General features: G+C 34.7%; 2 protein-coding genes across 2 annotated transcripts; both read right to left on the bottom strand.

Moving 5' to 3' along the window:
* Nucleotides 1–5,845: 5,845 nt before the first annotated feature.
* LOC116160009 lies at nucleotides 5,846–6,596 on the bottom strand. The gene is made up of 3 exons (XM_031473126.1): nucleotides 6,457–6,596; nucleotides 6,271–6,397; nucleotides 5,846–6,217 (listed from the first exon to the last, which is right to left on the bottom strand). The coding sequence occupies exons 1-3, from the start codon at nucleotides 6,545–6,547 to the stop codon at nucleotides 6,127–6,129; spliced, it is 309 nt and encodes a 102-aa protein (XP_031328986.1). The 5' UTR covers nucleotides 6,548–6,596; the 3' UTR covers nucleotides 5,846–6,126.
* A 1,939-nt stretch (nucleotides 6,597–8,535) lies between these two features.
* LOC116160007 lies at nucleotides 8,536–9,625 on the bottom strand. The gene is made up of 3 exons (XM_031473124.1): nucleotides 9,292–9,625; nucleotides 9,102–9,234; nucleotides 8,536–9,049 (listed from the first exon to the last, which is right to left on the bottom strand). Exons 1-3 carry the CDS (start codon nucleotides 9,377–9,379, stop codon nucleotides 8,944–8,946), a joined length of 327 nt encoding a protein of 108 aa, XP_031328984.1. The 5' UTR covers nucleotides 9,380–9,625; the 3' UTR covers nucleotides 8,536–8,943.
* Nucleotides 9,626–13,566: the final 3,941 nt, after the last annotated feature.

Raw genomic sequence — 13,566 nt, 5'->3', positions numbered from 1 at the left:
TGTCTAGCAAACGTAATATAGAACAGTACGTCCACTATCGAAAAGCCAAGAAAATATTTCTGAAGGACGCCCTTAACATCACATCACTCGTAAATTTAACGAGATTTTTTTCTGTAGAGTAGAGAATGTTGTTTCATTGTCAATGTCATCATACAGTACCAACTATTTTATTTGGCTGGTAGGTATGTACGGAATAAATATAATTAAAGAAAAATTCGGCTTACAAACGGTATTAAATTTTACATCACCATTAGAAGAGTAAAAGACTTGATGAAAAGGGATGCGCCTTTATTGAACTGCATAACTTGACGCTGACTCGACACGATCAAGAATTAAACTTTCCTATTGTTGGGGTTGTTCCAATTCATACAATTCCAGTTAATTTGATTGGCGCCCGAACGTTTCCTTCATCCGCTTCTGCACGCTTTTATTTGCCAAGTAACAAGTAAAATATTTAAAGAATAAGCGAAGATATTTACTATGTGAAGGCGGAGGTTAGTAAAAGTATAATACTTATAAATCTATTTCTGAAATTGTGTCAGAATATCTTGTGTCTCGCTGTAACGGATTAGATACCTCTACATGCCTTATTTCCTCGACATATGAGATCGGGTAATACAGTTTCGTTATTAATCAGATCGCTATTCAATTTCTTTGTTATGCAAAGTTCAAAGTAAGATTTTGTCAAAATCAACTAATCTTTAATATTTCACAATAAGAAAGTTGTGGAGCATTAAAGACATCGACCAAATTCGAGAAGTGTCCCTAGCCGCCAAACGATTAGGAATTAGTTTCTACCTCTCAAAATAAATGGTGTTTCCATAAGAAATTGTCCAATTTGGACTACCCTGTACATCTCGTGAAGACCTTGTACCTACCTTCCGAATGGAAATTTCTAAAATAGCAGGAACACAACGGAAACGAATTATACACTGTGTACAAGCCAAGATGTTGTTTCTCTAAAATGAAAAATTTGTCGGATAGGTATTCTCGCACGATTAGGGCGTTGTGCGCGGGTTTCCATCCTGTTGAAACCAACCAATGTTTGTTTTTTTTTAAGTGCCGTATATATATTATGTTATCAAAAATCTCTAAACCTTCCCCATATAGTTTTATTCGTTGAAGTACTTCAACGAATAAAACTATATGGGGAAGGTTTAGAGATTTTTGATAACATAATATATTTCAACCCTCATTTCGAAGAACGATGGATCCAACTCAAAAAAAAAAAAAAAAAAAAAAAAAAAAAAAAAAAAAGTGCCGTATATAGTTGTGTTCATTAAAAAATGCTACTCAATACAGTGTGTATTTTTTACGGGCCATATAAAAAAAATAAAGGGTCATGAATCATGATGTTTCCCCGAAACGAAACGTTATATTGAAAATCTCTCAACGCTCGCTGTCTTGTAGATCTTAAAAAGTGCCTATAAGAATGGATTTTTATTTTTTTTATCTTAACGAAATTAAAACAGAAATGGGCAAATTTCCATTTTTCTGGCATATCTTCGGAAGTTATAGGATTTTTCTGTTTTTTGCATGATAATAACCTTAATGGCGCACCTTTTCTCTAATTTGACCCTCATCCTACCTTGTATGGTTTCGGAAATCTCCATGAAGACACCCTTATTTTGGACACAGTGTATAAAAAAGTTCTCAAAATTGCATATTGTTAATTCACATGCTTCACCCGAAGACTTGATTGGATATTAGAATTATGGCATTTGGCATCCGCAGAAATACAAGCTAACGGCACCATAAGCTCAGGCAGGAAAAGGCATTTCAAAAAATTAAACTTAAAATTCCCAAATTAACATTTCGATGAATTCTTAATACTTAATACTGAAAGTATGAATCGTCTACAACAGCAGATCAACCGAAATCCGTGACTACATTTAGCTCGGCGCCCCCGTACTCAAGCTGCCCCCCCCCCCCGGCGCCAGTTAGCCCATTAATAACCCGGGGCCGAACTACGTGTCAGACAAGTGTAACAATTAAATGCGCATTGTCTTTGAGGGCTTTTAAGGTAAGACTACGGTACAGAGAAATTGATCACAGTTTTACATATGTTTTTTGGGGTAAAGTTTTATTTTACAACAAATTCTAATTAATTACTTGACTCCCCCTCCCATAAAAAAACCATAAACTGAATTTTGTGTGAGTATTGGGGGTGGGAGTGGAGTCGGGGTTAATAATTCCAGGGGTTAATCACGCTGTACTGCGCTGCACTTGTATCGTTACGGCCCTTGTTTATAGTATCGAAAAGAATCACTTTTAAGATCGGAGATTTTATTTATGCAAAAAAAATCATGAATTATCTGAAACGAGAGAAAAAAAATTTGTGTTTCTATTTCAGTGTCACAATGATGATTTTGTACAACTAGTTGTACGCAAAGACAGTGATTATAGTCGTTTTTTTTGGTAACTCATCTGCATCTCTTAAGTTGGCAGTTACTAGTTAGTACAAGTAGGTACAATACTTCCATGTTTGAACTTCAAAATGTCAGTCTTACTACGGTGCCAACCTAAAACTTAACGGCATAAAAAGTGTTCCCAACATAACACATGTTAGTTCTAATGTTCCCTATAGCTTCTGATTATGATTTTTTTTATTAAATTAAAGCACCGAAATAGAAAAAATAGTATGAAAAACGCGTGTTACAATGCTTTATTGTAATACTCCTATCTTGGGGACACTCGTGGGTACCACAAGATAGTCGTATTACAATAGGTCGCATTGTAACACTTGTCTTTTAATATATATACTATTTTAGGCGCGTTTTGAAAATAAGTTGAAAAGTTTAGGCGTGTTTTTGTGAAAAGGATCGAGGTTTTATTAGCAAACTCATTTTATGAATATAATTGTTGAAGTCCATCTTGCTCTTAGTTTTCTCACAATGGGGTCAATAGTTAATGGTTTGCGTTTTGAATCTCCATTATGAATATAATACATACGTAGAATTGTGACACAAATAAGGATAATGTACATGAATTCAATCGTTTCCGGGTTATCGAGTTTTGAAAATAAACGCTCTTATTTTAAAATTAAATTAAAAATAATTGAACGAAAAATAATAATTAATGATTGCAAATAATCATAACAAACTTCACAAACAGTTCTTTGAGAACCACAGAGTGTTTTCAAAAGAAATTCGTGATGTCATTAATTATTGTTCTTTATTGAATAGATTTTAAAGCAATACGTTTTATTTTGAAAACTGGATAACTCGAAAACGACTGCATTTGGGTACATTATGCTTCTTACAACTTATGCTCAAAATTGAGAGAAGAATCAAAATCGAATAATATACAGGGTGTAAAATTAAAATTACTACCTGCCTAGTAGACATTAAAGACCTTCAAATCTTTTGTATAAAACTTATTTTGATAATCGACCTTTTCCAGACTTATCAGCGACCCTGTATATGTAGGTGTCATTCAAACAACTCCATCTCAAATTTCAAAGCAAAGGTTTAATTAAGGTATACATTGCAAAACAGTAACAATCGGAAACCCACTTTTATAATTTTAATATCAAATTCTTGAATTTACGACCTTTTACAAGCGAGTTTATTAACGTTTTCATTATTTCAAAATTCAGAGTTATATAATAACCAAGAAACGGCTTGTTCTCTATTAATTCCTGAACACAGTCTCCACACGACTGTACATAATTTTAATTTAACACATTCTCTTTCAAATAGGACAAGAAAAACGGCAAGCGCTCTTACATAATAATATGCCGTACTGGAATTTTATTGTTTTACCTCTTCTGCAAATTCCAGACGCAAAATTATATGATCAACAATTCCCATAGAAATGTATTATTTTTATCATCGACATCAGCGTTTGTTATTCATTGCAATTTAATTTAAATTTAATTTAAGACATACTGTCAAAAGAATGAAATGAAAATAACTCGAAATATTTTCTGCAAATAGACCGCGTGGCTTTGGAATGTCGTAAAGTGTTATAAACGGGGGGCGCTATTGACGAGGGCGATAATACCTACCGATAAAATTTGTCACCCCGTTTTATATCTAACCTATGCAATATTCGAATTGTTGAGACATTTATTGGATCGACGTGATACCTTTGGCTGGTCGTCTATCGTGCAATATGAGAGTTGTACGATGGCTCGTATTTATTTAATGCGGATTGAAACTGATTCGGTTCAATATTTGCAGCTGAACAATAAACGCAATCAAAAAACAAAGCTCCACCTGATAGCGCAGTTTGCATCCAAATCAAATTTAGGATAAATTAAATCGACTGCCCGCAGCTTTTCCGCCCTTCATGGTTGCAGCTGTGCCTCTTTCGAAAGCTCTTCAGCTTTTGTTCGCGGCTTATGCCTAGTGTATTTTAATTTTTACACTCCATATTCATGACCCTGTATAATATAGATGGATTTGCAGTACTCTTAAGTGCTTCATAGGTTGTTATGTGTTACTTTATAAAGTATAAACCCTTGATTTTATAATTGTCAGTTTAGTTCGGTTCGATTTATTTTCCGGAGGCGCGCTCCTTACACCGAACCTTTCTGGAGTTGGAGATAATGCTTACAAGTTAAGCTTTATAGAACAAACACTCCTTCTATTTGGCAACAACAAACACTATTAAACTTTATTAAAGTTGCAATAAGAAGCTTAAGTTTAAATAAACAAGCATGCAAACAGTCACGTGCAGTGGTTGGTGACATCTCTTCAACATTTCTACAGCCCCTATCTGTCATAAGAGCCCTTCAACGCTATAATGTCACTGTAAGTGTGTTTTAAGCTTTACATCAAATAAAGTGCAATCTGTATCTCATTCTGTTTCAATGCAGGGACGTATTAGCAATCAGTATCACCTAACCAATTTTAGTCATACAAGAATAGTGCGCAGTAATTAACACCGGTTTATTGCACAACTTTAAGTTTGTAGTTTCTATTGTAATTTACACCATGCATGCACATAAATTGTATCACTTTCTCAATTACTTTGACTTGTGCAATGCGTTTAAATCACAATACCTTATTATTCTTTTCGCCCATGCTACACTGAAAAATAAGGGTATTTTGTAATGACATCCCTATCAAAAATGAACGATTTTTGTAAAGAGGTGAGTGAAATGAAAATTTGCGCAGCTATTGTAGCATTTTGAATTATTAGTGCGCTTTGATTTAACAGAACCATCACGTACCAAATCTACGTCGTTTGATACCACATTTCCCTATACCTAGCATCAAAGGTTTTCAAGATTTTTCAAAATTTTTGACGTTTGACTGCTTTCCTTTAGCGCCCTGTACATATGGTTCCGTTGAATTGCATTTAAAAGTCTTCCGAAATCAACAATAGTGACGTGATACTACATGCGAACGATTTAAATTTTGATCGCCCTTCTATAGGGTGTTTTAAAACTAATGTTCAAGTTTGATAACTTCAAACCTTAAAAAGTTGATTTTTTCAAATGAAACCTGCTTTATTTTTTTGCACTTTCAAATTCTGCATCGATATTCCCTACCTATCCCTATTCCCTATACCCTGTGATGCTTTTCGTTTTATTTAAGATTTTCTAAAATGGTTTTGAAAAAAAAGTCTAAGTAGATGTCATTGTCATTTTAGCAACCGTATTACCGCCCGTATTTACAGGTTTTGCTTTTTCTTGTATAGAAATGTCTGACGCTCCGTTTAATAGCAAGGTAAGCTCTTTGCTACTTCCTGGTGTAAGAAAGCTGTGTCGGTAGGAAAATGTGTAGTGTTTGGATGAGTCATTCATAACCGATAACCGTAGATTGGTTCAAAACTTCAAATGCAAATATCTCGACCTCGAGAAAGGATAGTCGGTAGATGATGAACAAAGCATTAGTTACACAGAAACGATCTATTTGCCAATTTTTTTCCAGTAATTGCAAAACGCGGTTATTATTAGTTAAATAGTGCCAAACTACTGCGTCAAAAGGTTACTTTAGATCTAGTTTCGAAAGAGTATTTGTTACACACTGTACTGCAATGCAAAACAATTCTTAAATTATTAACTCTAAAAGGTAAGGGCCGTAACTGTAATCATGGTAAGTGGAAGTACTGTTTTTTAACTTTTCTCCAACAGATTCCATCGACGAAAGTAGTACTTCTACAGAAAAATTATGTTCATTGCGCTCCACATAACTTTTCAGGACAACAGTCTGGATAAAATTTTGTCAAATCTGGTGTTTTGCAATCCGTATTTACGGGATCACATCTGAAACAGCACTGCAATCATGATTCATGAGCGTGTTTGCGATTATTTCTTACCCGGTGTGTACCATAAGTCCCCCTTCAGTACACTCAACTTTTACGCACTCCCCAAACTTCATTTTTACTTCTCCTTTTTTCATATCACCGACGCCTTTAATGTTACTGTAGCAGTATTCTTTGTGGCCTAGTAAAAGCGAGGATTTAGTAGGGAGAAATGTTGTCAGAAGTACCCCATCGACGCACTTTGGGCATTATCCGTCTGCTCAATTGCAGTCCAAGGGTAGATGCGTCCAAAAATGGAAATTACGATTATGGTAAACGTCAAAGAGCGCATGGTGTCAGTAAACTAAGTATAAACGTACTTGTTGGTGCTATCTCTGGGGGTCGGAGGTCGGCGATTATGCGTAACATTCTTGGTATTTGCACATACAATAAGTAGACATTCAGTGGAAGCTCTTTATTGTATAAGGGCAATTATGCAAGTAGGTAGGTATGCCTTATAATGGATGATGAGGGTATTAGTGCTATAGCGAGTTGAATCCCGCTCCAGTGATATAAGCTTAAAGTTGCTAACGATACCTCTCTTTTGTTTTGGGATATTTTCCAAACTTTGCCTATGAAGCATAATCAAATTTCAGTTTTGGGTTGCTTAATCAATTCTTTCTTCAAATTTGTTTGGTCGCCGAAGCCACCACGCAATACATATCAAAGTATCTTATAAATCAATACAATCTTTTAGATTTAGATAAGCAATGAGCTACATCATATCAAGTTAGTACGTAGCCAATTTCCTCAAGTCAAGATTACATTACGAAAACAATAACATCCTGCTTTCGTCATACGTACTTATTGCAAGAAGTAGTTCACCGTATCTATTCAGATAGCGCGTCTTTTGGATTAAGATACCAAAGAAAGTCAGATAAACTTAGTCAATATTGCTACAAACGAATAGATATCTTCAAACCATTATTTTGGTAGCTCTTCAAAATAATAAGTAAGAGCAACTTTCAGGCCATCATCAGAAGCAATTCTTTTCCCTTGTTTAATTGTTTCTTCAACTTAACTCTTGGAAGCCCGGAAAACTGTTGCCATCAATTTCCCCGCTGTACACTGCATTTTTGCTTATTTTTGGTAGTGGAGATGCTTAATGCACTCACCACATCGACTTGTGTTCTTTTGGAGGATCTCAGTTATATATGGGATTTGATCACCAGTGATAATTTTTAGAAAAATATCGATATCTTGTTTTAAAGCATCCAAATTTGGCTGACTAATTTCGTGCATTACACGTTATGTTCTGGTGAGACGAGTCTAGGAATCCATCGCGCGGTTAAGTTTTCATTATCAAATCTTCGTTTTCAACTCAAACTTTAATTCTTGTTGTCAGTCTTCTTTATTGACCCCTGTGTTGTATCTCAAAAGGCATATCATCAACATCGTTAGCTGACAATATGGCCCTATAATACCGGCCGTAAATGTTTGAGAGTTATTAGGAGGTTTTATTGTGTTGATTTCTCAAATTTGAAAACTACACCATAGACGTGTAGGAAATGAAGAGCCCTTTCTAATGATGTGCCACTCGACCCAATGTTCAATTAAAATAATTATTAAAGGGCTGCTTAGGGAGTTGACGCTAGGAGTTTAAATTTTTAAGTAAAAGTGGTCCTCCCACCAACCAAAATCGACATGTTTTTGATTTTTTTCTAAATTTTGAGTTATTCAACCTGTTTCGTTTTCATTGTGTCGCCCTGTATGTATAGTAATGATCAAGTCATTGATTATCAGGTTGTTTAGATATTCAAGAAAGTGCCTTTTTTAAATGGCATACCCAGTATGACCCACACAAAAAAACAAAATACTGAAATGTCACGCAGAATTTCAGGGTTACTACGTATCAAAATAAATGAGACTGTTACCCCATTATTCGTCACTCTACAGACCACAAAAACTAGATTTACGAACCAAATTTAATTGCATTTATTTCCATAAGCAATTTTTAAATTATACACTCTTGCTCAAATTGCAATATACATTTCTTGGAGTTGGAGGATTTTTTTGTACCGATTGAAAGCAACACTCCAACACGGTGATTGTAGGTAATTCTTTCGCTTGTAGACTTAGTTTTCACAAGTTTCTTTGCCATTTTTTATCCAGAATGTATAATTTACAGTGACGCTAATTAATGGTTAATGGTCCAGAATTTAATTTTTTTTCAAAATATATCAGAATGTATAGACTATAGGGTATTCCACTAAAGAAATGTTACTGCCTTGAAAGGATTCATATTGCTAATCTTTTGCGCCTCGCAGCTGCAATAATAAAAAGGTTTAAAAATGGTCTATTGTAGATAGAACACACTATATAGTGCAATGTTCAGTGTAAATTTATATCTATACTTCTACAACTGCTATATAAGTAGGTAGTATAATACTAAAGTTTTCTCGTATAACCTACAACTGGTACAGATCCGGCGACTATTAACATTAACATTTCTTGCTCATCGACGAATATTTATCTATAAATGTAGCCTAATTGTTGAGGTCCATCTTGATCTTAGTTTTCTCACAATGGAGTCAATCGTTAATGGAGATCCAAAACGCAAAATTTGAATTTTACAACAATTAAAGTTTTATGGGGAATGATTTGCGTTTTGGATCTCCATAAAATGTAGCCATGAGTACTCCAACTTACTCGGTACATTCTTGTCGTCCAATTAATTATAATATCAAATCAAAATAGTGATTTACAATTTACGTAAGGGCAGCATTGAGGGTAAGGTTTCGAAGATTCTCCTTTTAGAGAAACGCAGTATGGTGGTAAAGGTTTTCTATAGCAACTAAAATGAAATTGTCAATATCATGAGTAACTGCAAAACGTGCATTACTCACGCGTTATAGTAGATTGTACCATCTTTATCATCATCACACATTGCCAGAATACACACGTGTGATAGAGTCTTAAACTCGCCCTTTTTCATTGAACCAACACCGGGGCGTAAGCTAAAGCAATGCCCTTCGTGAGCTACAAAAAATAATCTGTGATGCAACTCGAGTTCGGATGCCACAAGTAGGTACTTACGTATACTGTGATTGCTCGATTCGGAAATTGGCCATCCGGAGGTGCAAGAACTGAATCCAAAAATTACTAACAACCAGAAGAATTGCATTGCATTTACGCACTCTGTTCTGTTCACACTGTAGCAAAAACGTTCGCCTTAACTAATTTTGATAACTTACTGACCTTTAATAGTTCAGTGTTTTATTTTGAAACGAGGGTTACTTAACCAGATAAGTTTGCAGAGTTTTCGAAATTTTATAGTCATAGTTAAGAAATGCTTGCTAACGATTTTTCCTATGCTATGACAAAGTTTTTGTTACCCCTTAAGAGACACACACTCCTTTTGGCTTTTTATTTATTGTATATAAGTGCCCTCCTCTGTCAATTATACTGTAATACTCTCTCTCGGTTTTTCAATCCCACTCATTTCACTTTGACTGCTGAAATGTTTGCGTTCGCACAGTTACTCTGAGAAGGGGCCGATCTTTTCCTTGAGTTACTTGTACGCACCGTCGTTTGACCAATTTCTGTGTTACGTCATCTCCAAGTTTAATTGGAATCACTATCTTGTACCAAATATTTTTTTGCGCATTTTTGAAATGGAGTACTGTGATTCCCAATGGTCTATCGGATTGTTTAACAGAAAAGAAGTCTGAGAGGTTTAGATTTCATATAGATCAATTGCCTCTCGTTGATCCACTCTTTGCTGGAGGATAACGTGTAGGTTAAATGGAGGCAGAGTTGGCTGTTTTTTTAAATAAAAAAAGTATTTGAAATTTTTGAAAAATCTTAGAAAATAACAGCGATATCACCGAAAAACTGAAAATATCAAATTTCGTTGTCATTTTCTCTAGCCTAAACGGTTGGAAATGGACGGTTCCCGTTCACTTAGCACCGTACCTACTTTCTTATTTGTTATGTACGCCATATTGAACTTTGATTGAATGAGCTAGGAAAAATAACAATCGCCATTTTACCTACACTGTATCTCTCACCGATACATAAATCCTAATGGTGAGCCATGAATTTGATTCACCCTATCTATTTCGGAATAACATTTCATTGACTCATTGCTCTAAAAGTATGAATGCATTTTTTTTATTTCTGTGTTCCCAGTATTTACATAGTCTTTTAATGGGTACTGTGTCGAAAACCATTTCTACGTCCATCGATATGAGTTTCCCAATTTTTTAATTTTCTTTTTTCAAAGATCTGCTTAAAGTTGGAAATGATATAGATATATGAGTGACCTGCTTGAACCCTCTTTGTTCTTCTCCAATAGTAATTTCTTCTTCTATTTTTTGTCCTTATTATTTTCCTATGCAACATTTCTAATGTGGCCAGTAAACCAGTACTTTACACAACCTTTTTTTATAAATATTGAAACTAATGTTATACAATATTACAGGATGTCCCATTAAACATATTGAAAACGTATGTTGTTGAAAACTTCCTGTATGTTGAATTCAATCTGCAATTACTACATTTTTAGTCGGTACAGATAAAATACTAAAACCTTTATTTGAAACTTTTTTGTGTTCTCAAAAGAAACCCTGTATGTACCTATCTTAATATATTATGAGCCCTTGTAGTTACGTATTTTATAAATTCCACAGGACCCAGGAGCTTTCTTCACCTGTTTTTCAGCTTTTTGTACTTCTTCGGCAGTTATCTCTTGTACTTTGTCTACAGTGTGGCGTTTGTTTAAGTGTTCTAAATTGATTCTGTTGCCATTCACTTATCTTGATTGATGATGAAGTCAATCCTTCCTCTTTTCTTCTCCTTCCGCGGGTGTTTGATCACATCCCATGCTTCTTTAGTTTTTGTTTCCCCGATAAATTGTTTTACCTGAATACATCTGACTCACATTCTTTATTTGTTTATTGTCGTAGGTACTCTTTGTTTTACCTGACCATTTTTATGTGGATTCCATTGTACATACATACAGGGTGGTGACTTGCGTAACGCATCATAGGGATTTCAATGTGAAATTCATAACATGCGATTATTGGCTCCCCAAATTATTTTAGAGCAAAAATGTATTAAGGTTTTTTGTAGAAAAAAATTTTTTTACGCCAATCAATCGTATTAGTTTTCAATGTTTTGCATAATAAAGACGGAAAATTGGAAAAATAAACCCCGCACCTTTTTCAATAATCTGTGATGCCATGGAATTTTATAATACAAAAACTACGCCATTATCCGTCATGCCATGGAATATCTGCTAGGTATAAAACAAATCAAATTCTATCAAAAATTATTATATTAGAACAGCGAATTCAACATAAAGAAAGGCCAAATTACTAAAAACGATTTTCTAATATAATGTTCGAATAAGTCACCATTAACTGCAAGACAGTAACCAAGTCGATCATAAAATCCATTTCGAACTGCTGCTAATTGATAACTGGATATCTTTTTGTTTTAGAAAATTCCATGGCATCGCAGATTATTGAAAAACATGCGGGTTTTATTTTTCCAATTTTCCGTCTTTATATGAAAAAAATTGAAAACTAATACGGTTGATTGACGTAAAAAATTTTTTCTACAAAAAACTTGAATACATTTTTGCTCTAAAATAATTTGGGGAGCCAATAATAACATGTTATGAATTTTACATTGAAATCCCTATGATGCGTCACGCAAGTCACCACCCTGTATATCGTTTGTAGATAGCCAGGTTAAGTGCAAGAGCAGCCTTAGGCTGAACTTCGCCTCGAATGACATAGAATACCTTTTATTGTATTGTAGTGGTTTCCTCTCTTGTATTTGGGGAACAATAACGATGGCAATCGCAATGCTTGTTTTATTTAGAATTTTGGTAAATATCATCTTAACTTGGTTCGATATTTAATGGATATTTTTTGCCACAGAATCTGTATCCATAATTCCCAGAGACCCTATACAAATTTGGGTCTTTTAATAGTTTTTTTTCCAAAAACTCAAATTGAAGTGGGTCGTCGAGCCATTATTACAATATTTGTAAATTCGACATATCTCTACATAACCCTCATAACAGACGTAGGGACTTTATACGTTCACAATCTCGGATACCAGTCTATTCTCTGTCTTTTTCGTGAACCTTGAGCGATAATATAAGTAGCCTCTTGATTAAAATTCCAATATCCATAGAACACTTCACAGTAGTAGAATCACCGCAGGTGCCATGTATCTAATACGTAACGTAAGTGTAAGTGTTGTTATTGGGCTAACAATAAAATTTACGTTACTCGTTTTTATCAAACCGAAATTCGGTTCTGTAAACTTTATTAACTATCAACCCTCGGAAAATGGGGGCGTAGATTACAACTACTTTCTACTTTGTCGTGTGAAAGTGCAACTGTAAGCCAGACTAAGCGGAAGGTAAATATCCCCTTCAATTACACGATCTGTGTTTACTATCTCTGTAAACAAGTGCAGTGATAATGCCCATGCCATGCCCTTCAGGCATGCATAGTAAATATACATTTTCTACTTTGACGCTTGCTGAAAATCTGTAATGGGTATTCTAGATTGTCTTTCGAGGAATAAACTAAGCTCTCAGTCTGCACAACCGTATGAGAAAGAGGCTGCGAAATTGGTTACGATTTTAAAAACCTTGCAATGTATTTTACTCATCCGTTCTCAAAGCATAGCACGATGGATTTGCTTTCCATAATCTAGCCGACTTTCGTAGTTTATATCTATTGTATTGCTCCCTTTTGTCATAGACACAAACCTGTAACAATATCCCCTGAATTTAAAGCAGGATTAATTTAATAGCTGCAAACATTTACAAGGGGTATTGATGAAACGCAGGATCAATTTTGCGGTATCACTGGCTTTTATAATTAATTTACCAACAAACTAGAAACTTAATTAAAAATTTTAGCTTGAATTTCATAGTACTTAGACAATTTTATGTGCAAACTGTAGGTAAAAGCTTCTTTTTTTAATATATCTCGCACTATTCGCAGCAATCCACCCCCTGCATTTAAAGTCCTTGTAGAGATAGTGGATTTCGGTGTAGGTACTCAATGTGACATCAAACAACTAATTTCCACTTATTGGGATTTTATAAATTATTTATGTCTCGATTCCTCCTCTATTTTACGGTTTCATTCATTACTTATTCATTATTAAACACTTCAAACTGTGTGGTATGAAGGTGGAAAATTCCGAAAGTTCTGGAATGTGTGCTACAAATTCGCAATATTGAAATGGCTCCTACCTTATTCGCTGTTTTCGTTAAAGTTGACAACATTTTTTTTATTGCATTAGTTTTTTTACCAGATTCATTTGAGGCGCATCCGTCGC

This window comes from Photinus pyralis, unplaced genomic scaffold (assembly GCF_008802855.1).
Source record: "Photinus pyralis isolate 1611_PpyrPB1 unplaced genomic scaffold, Ppyr1.3 Ppyr1.4_LG1, whole genome shotgun sequence".
NCBI lineage: Eukaryota > Metazoa > Arthropoda > Insecta > Coleoptera > Lampyridae > Photinus > Photinus pyralis.
This window is presented reverse-complemented; position numbering and strand designations above follow the sequence as displayed.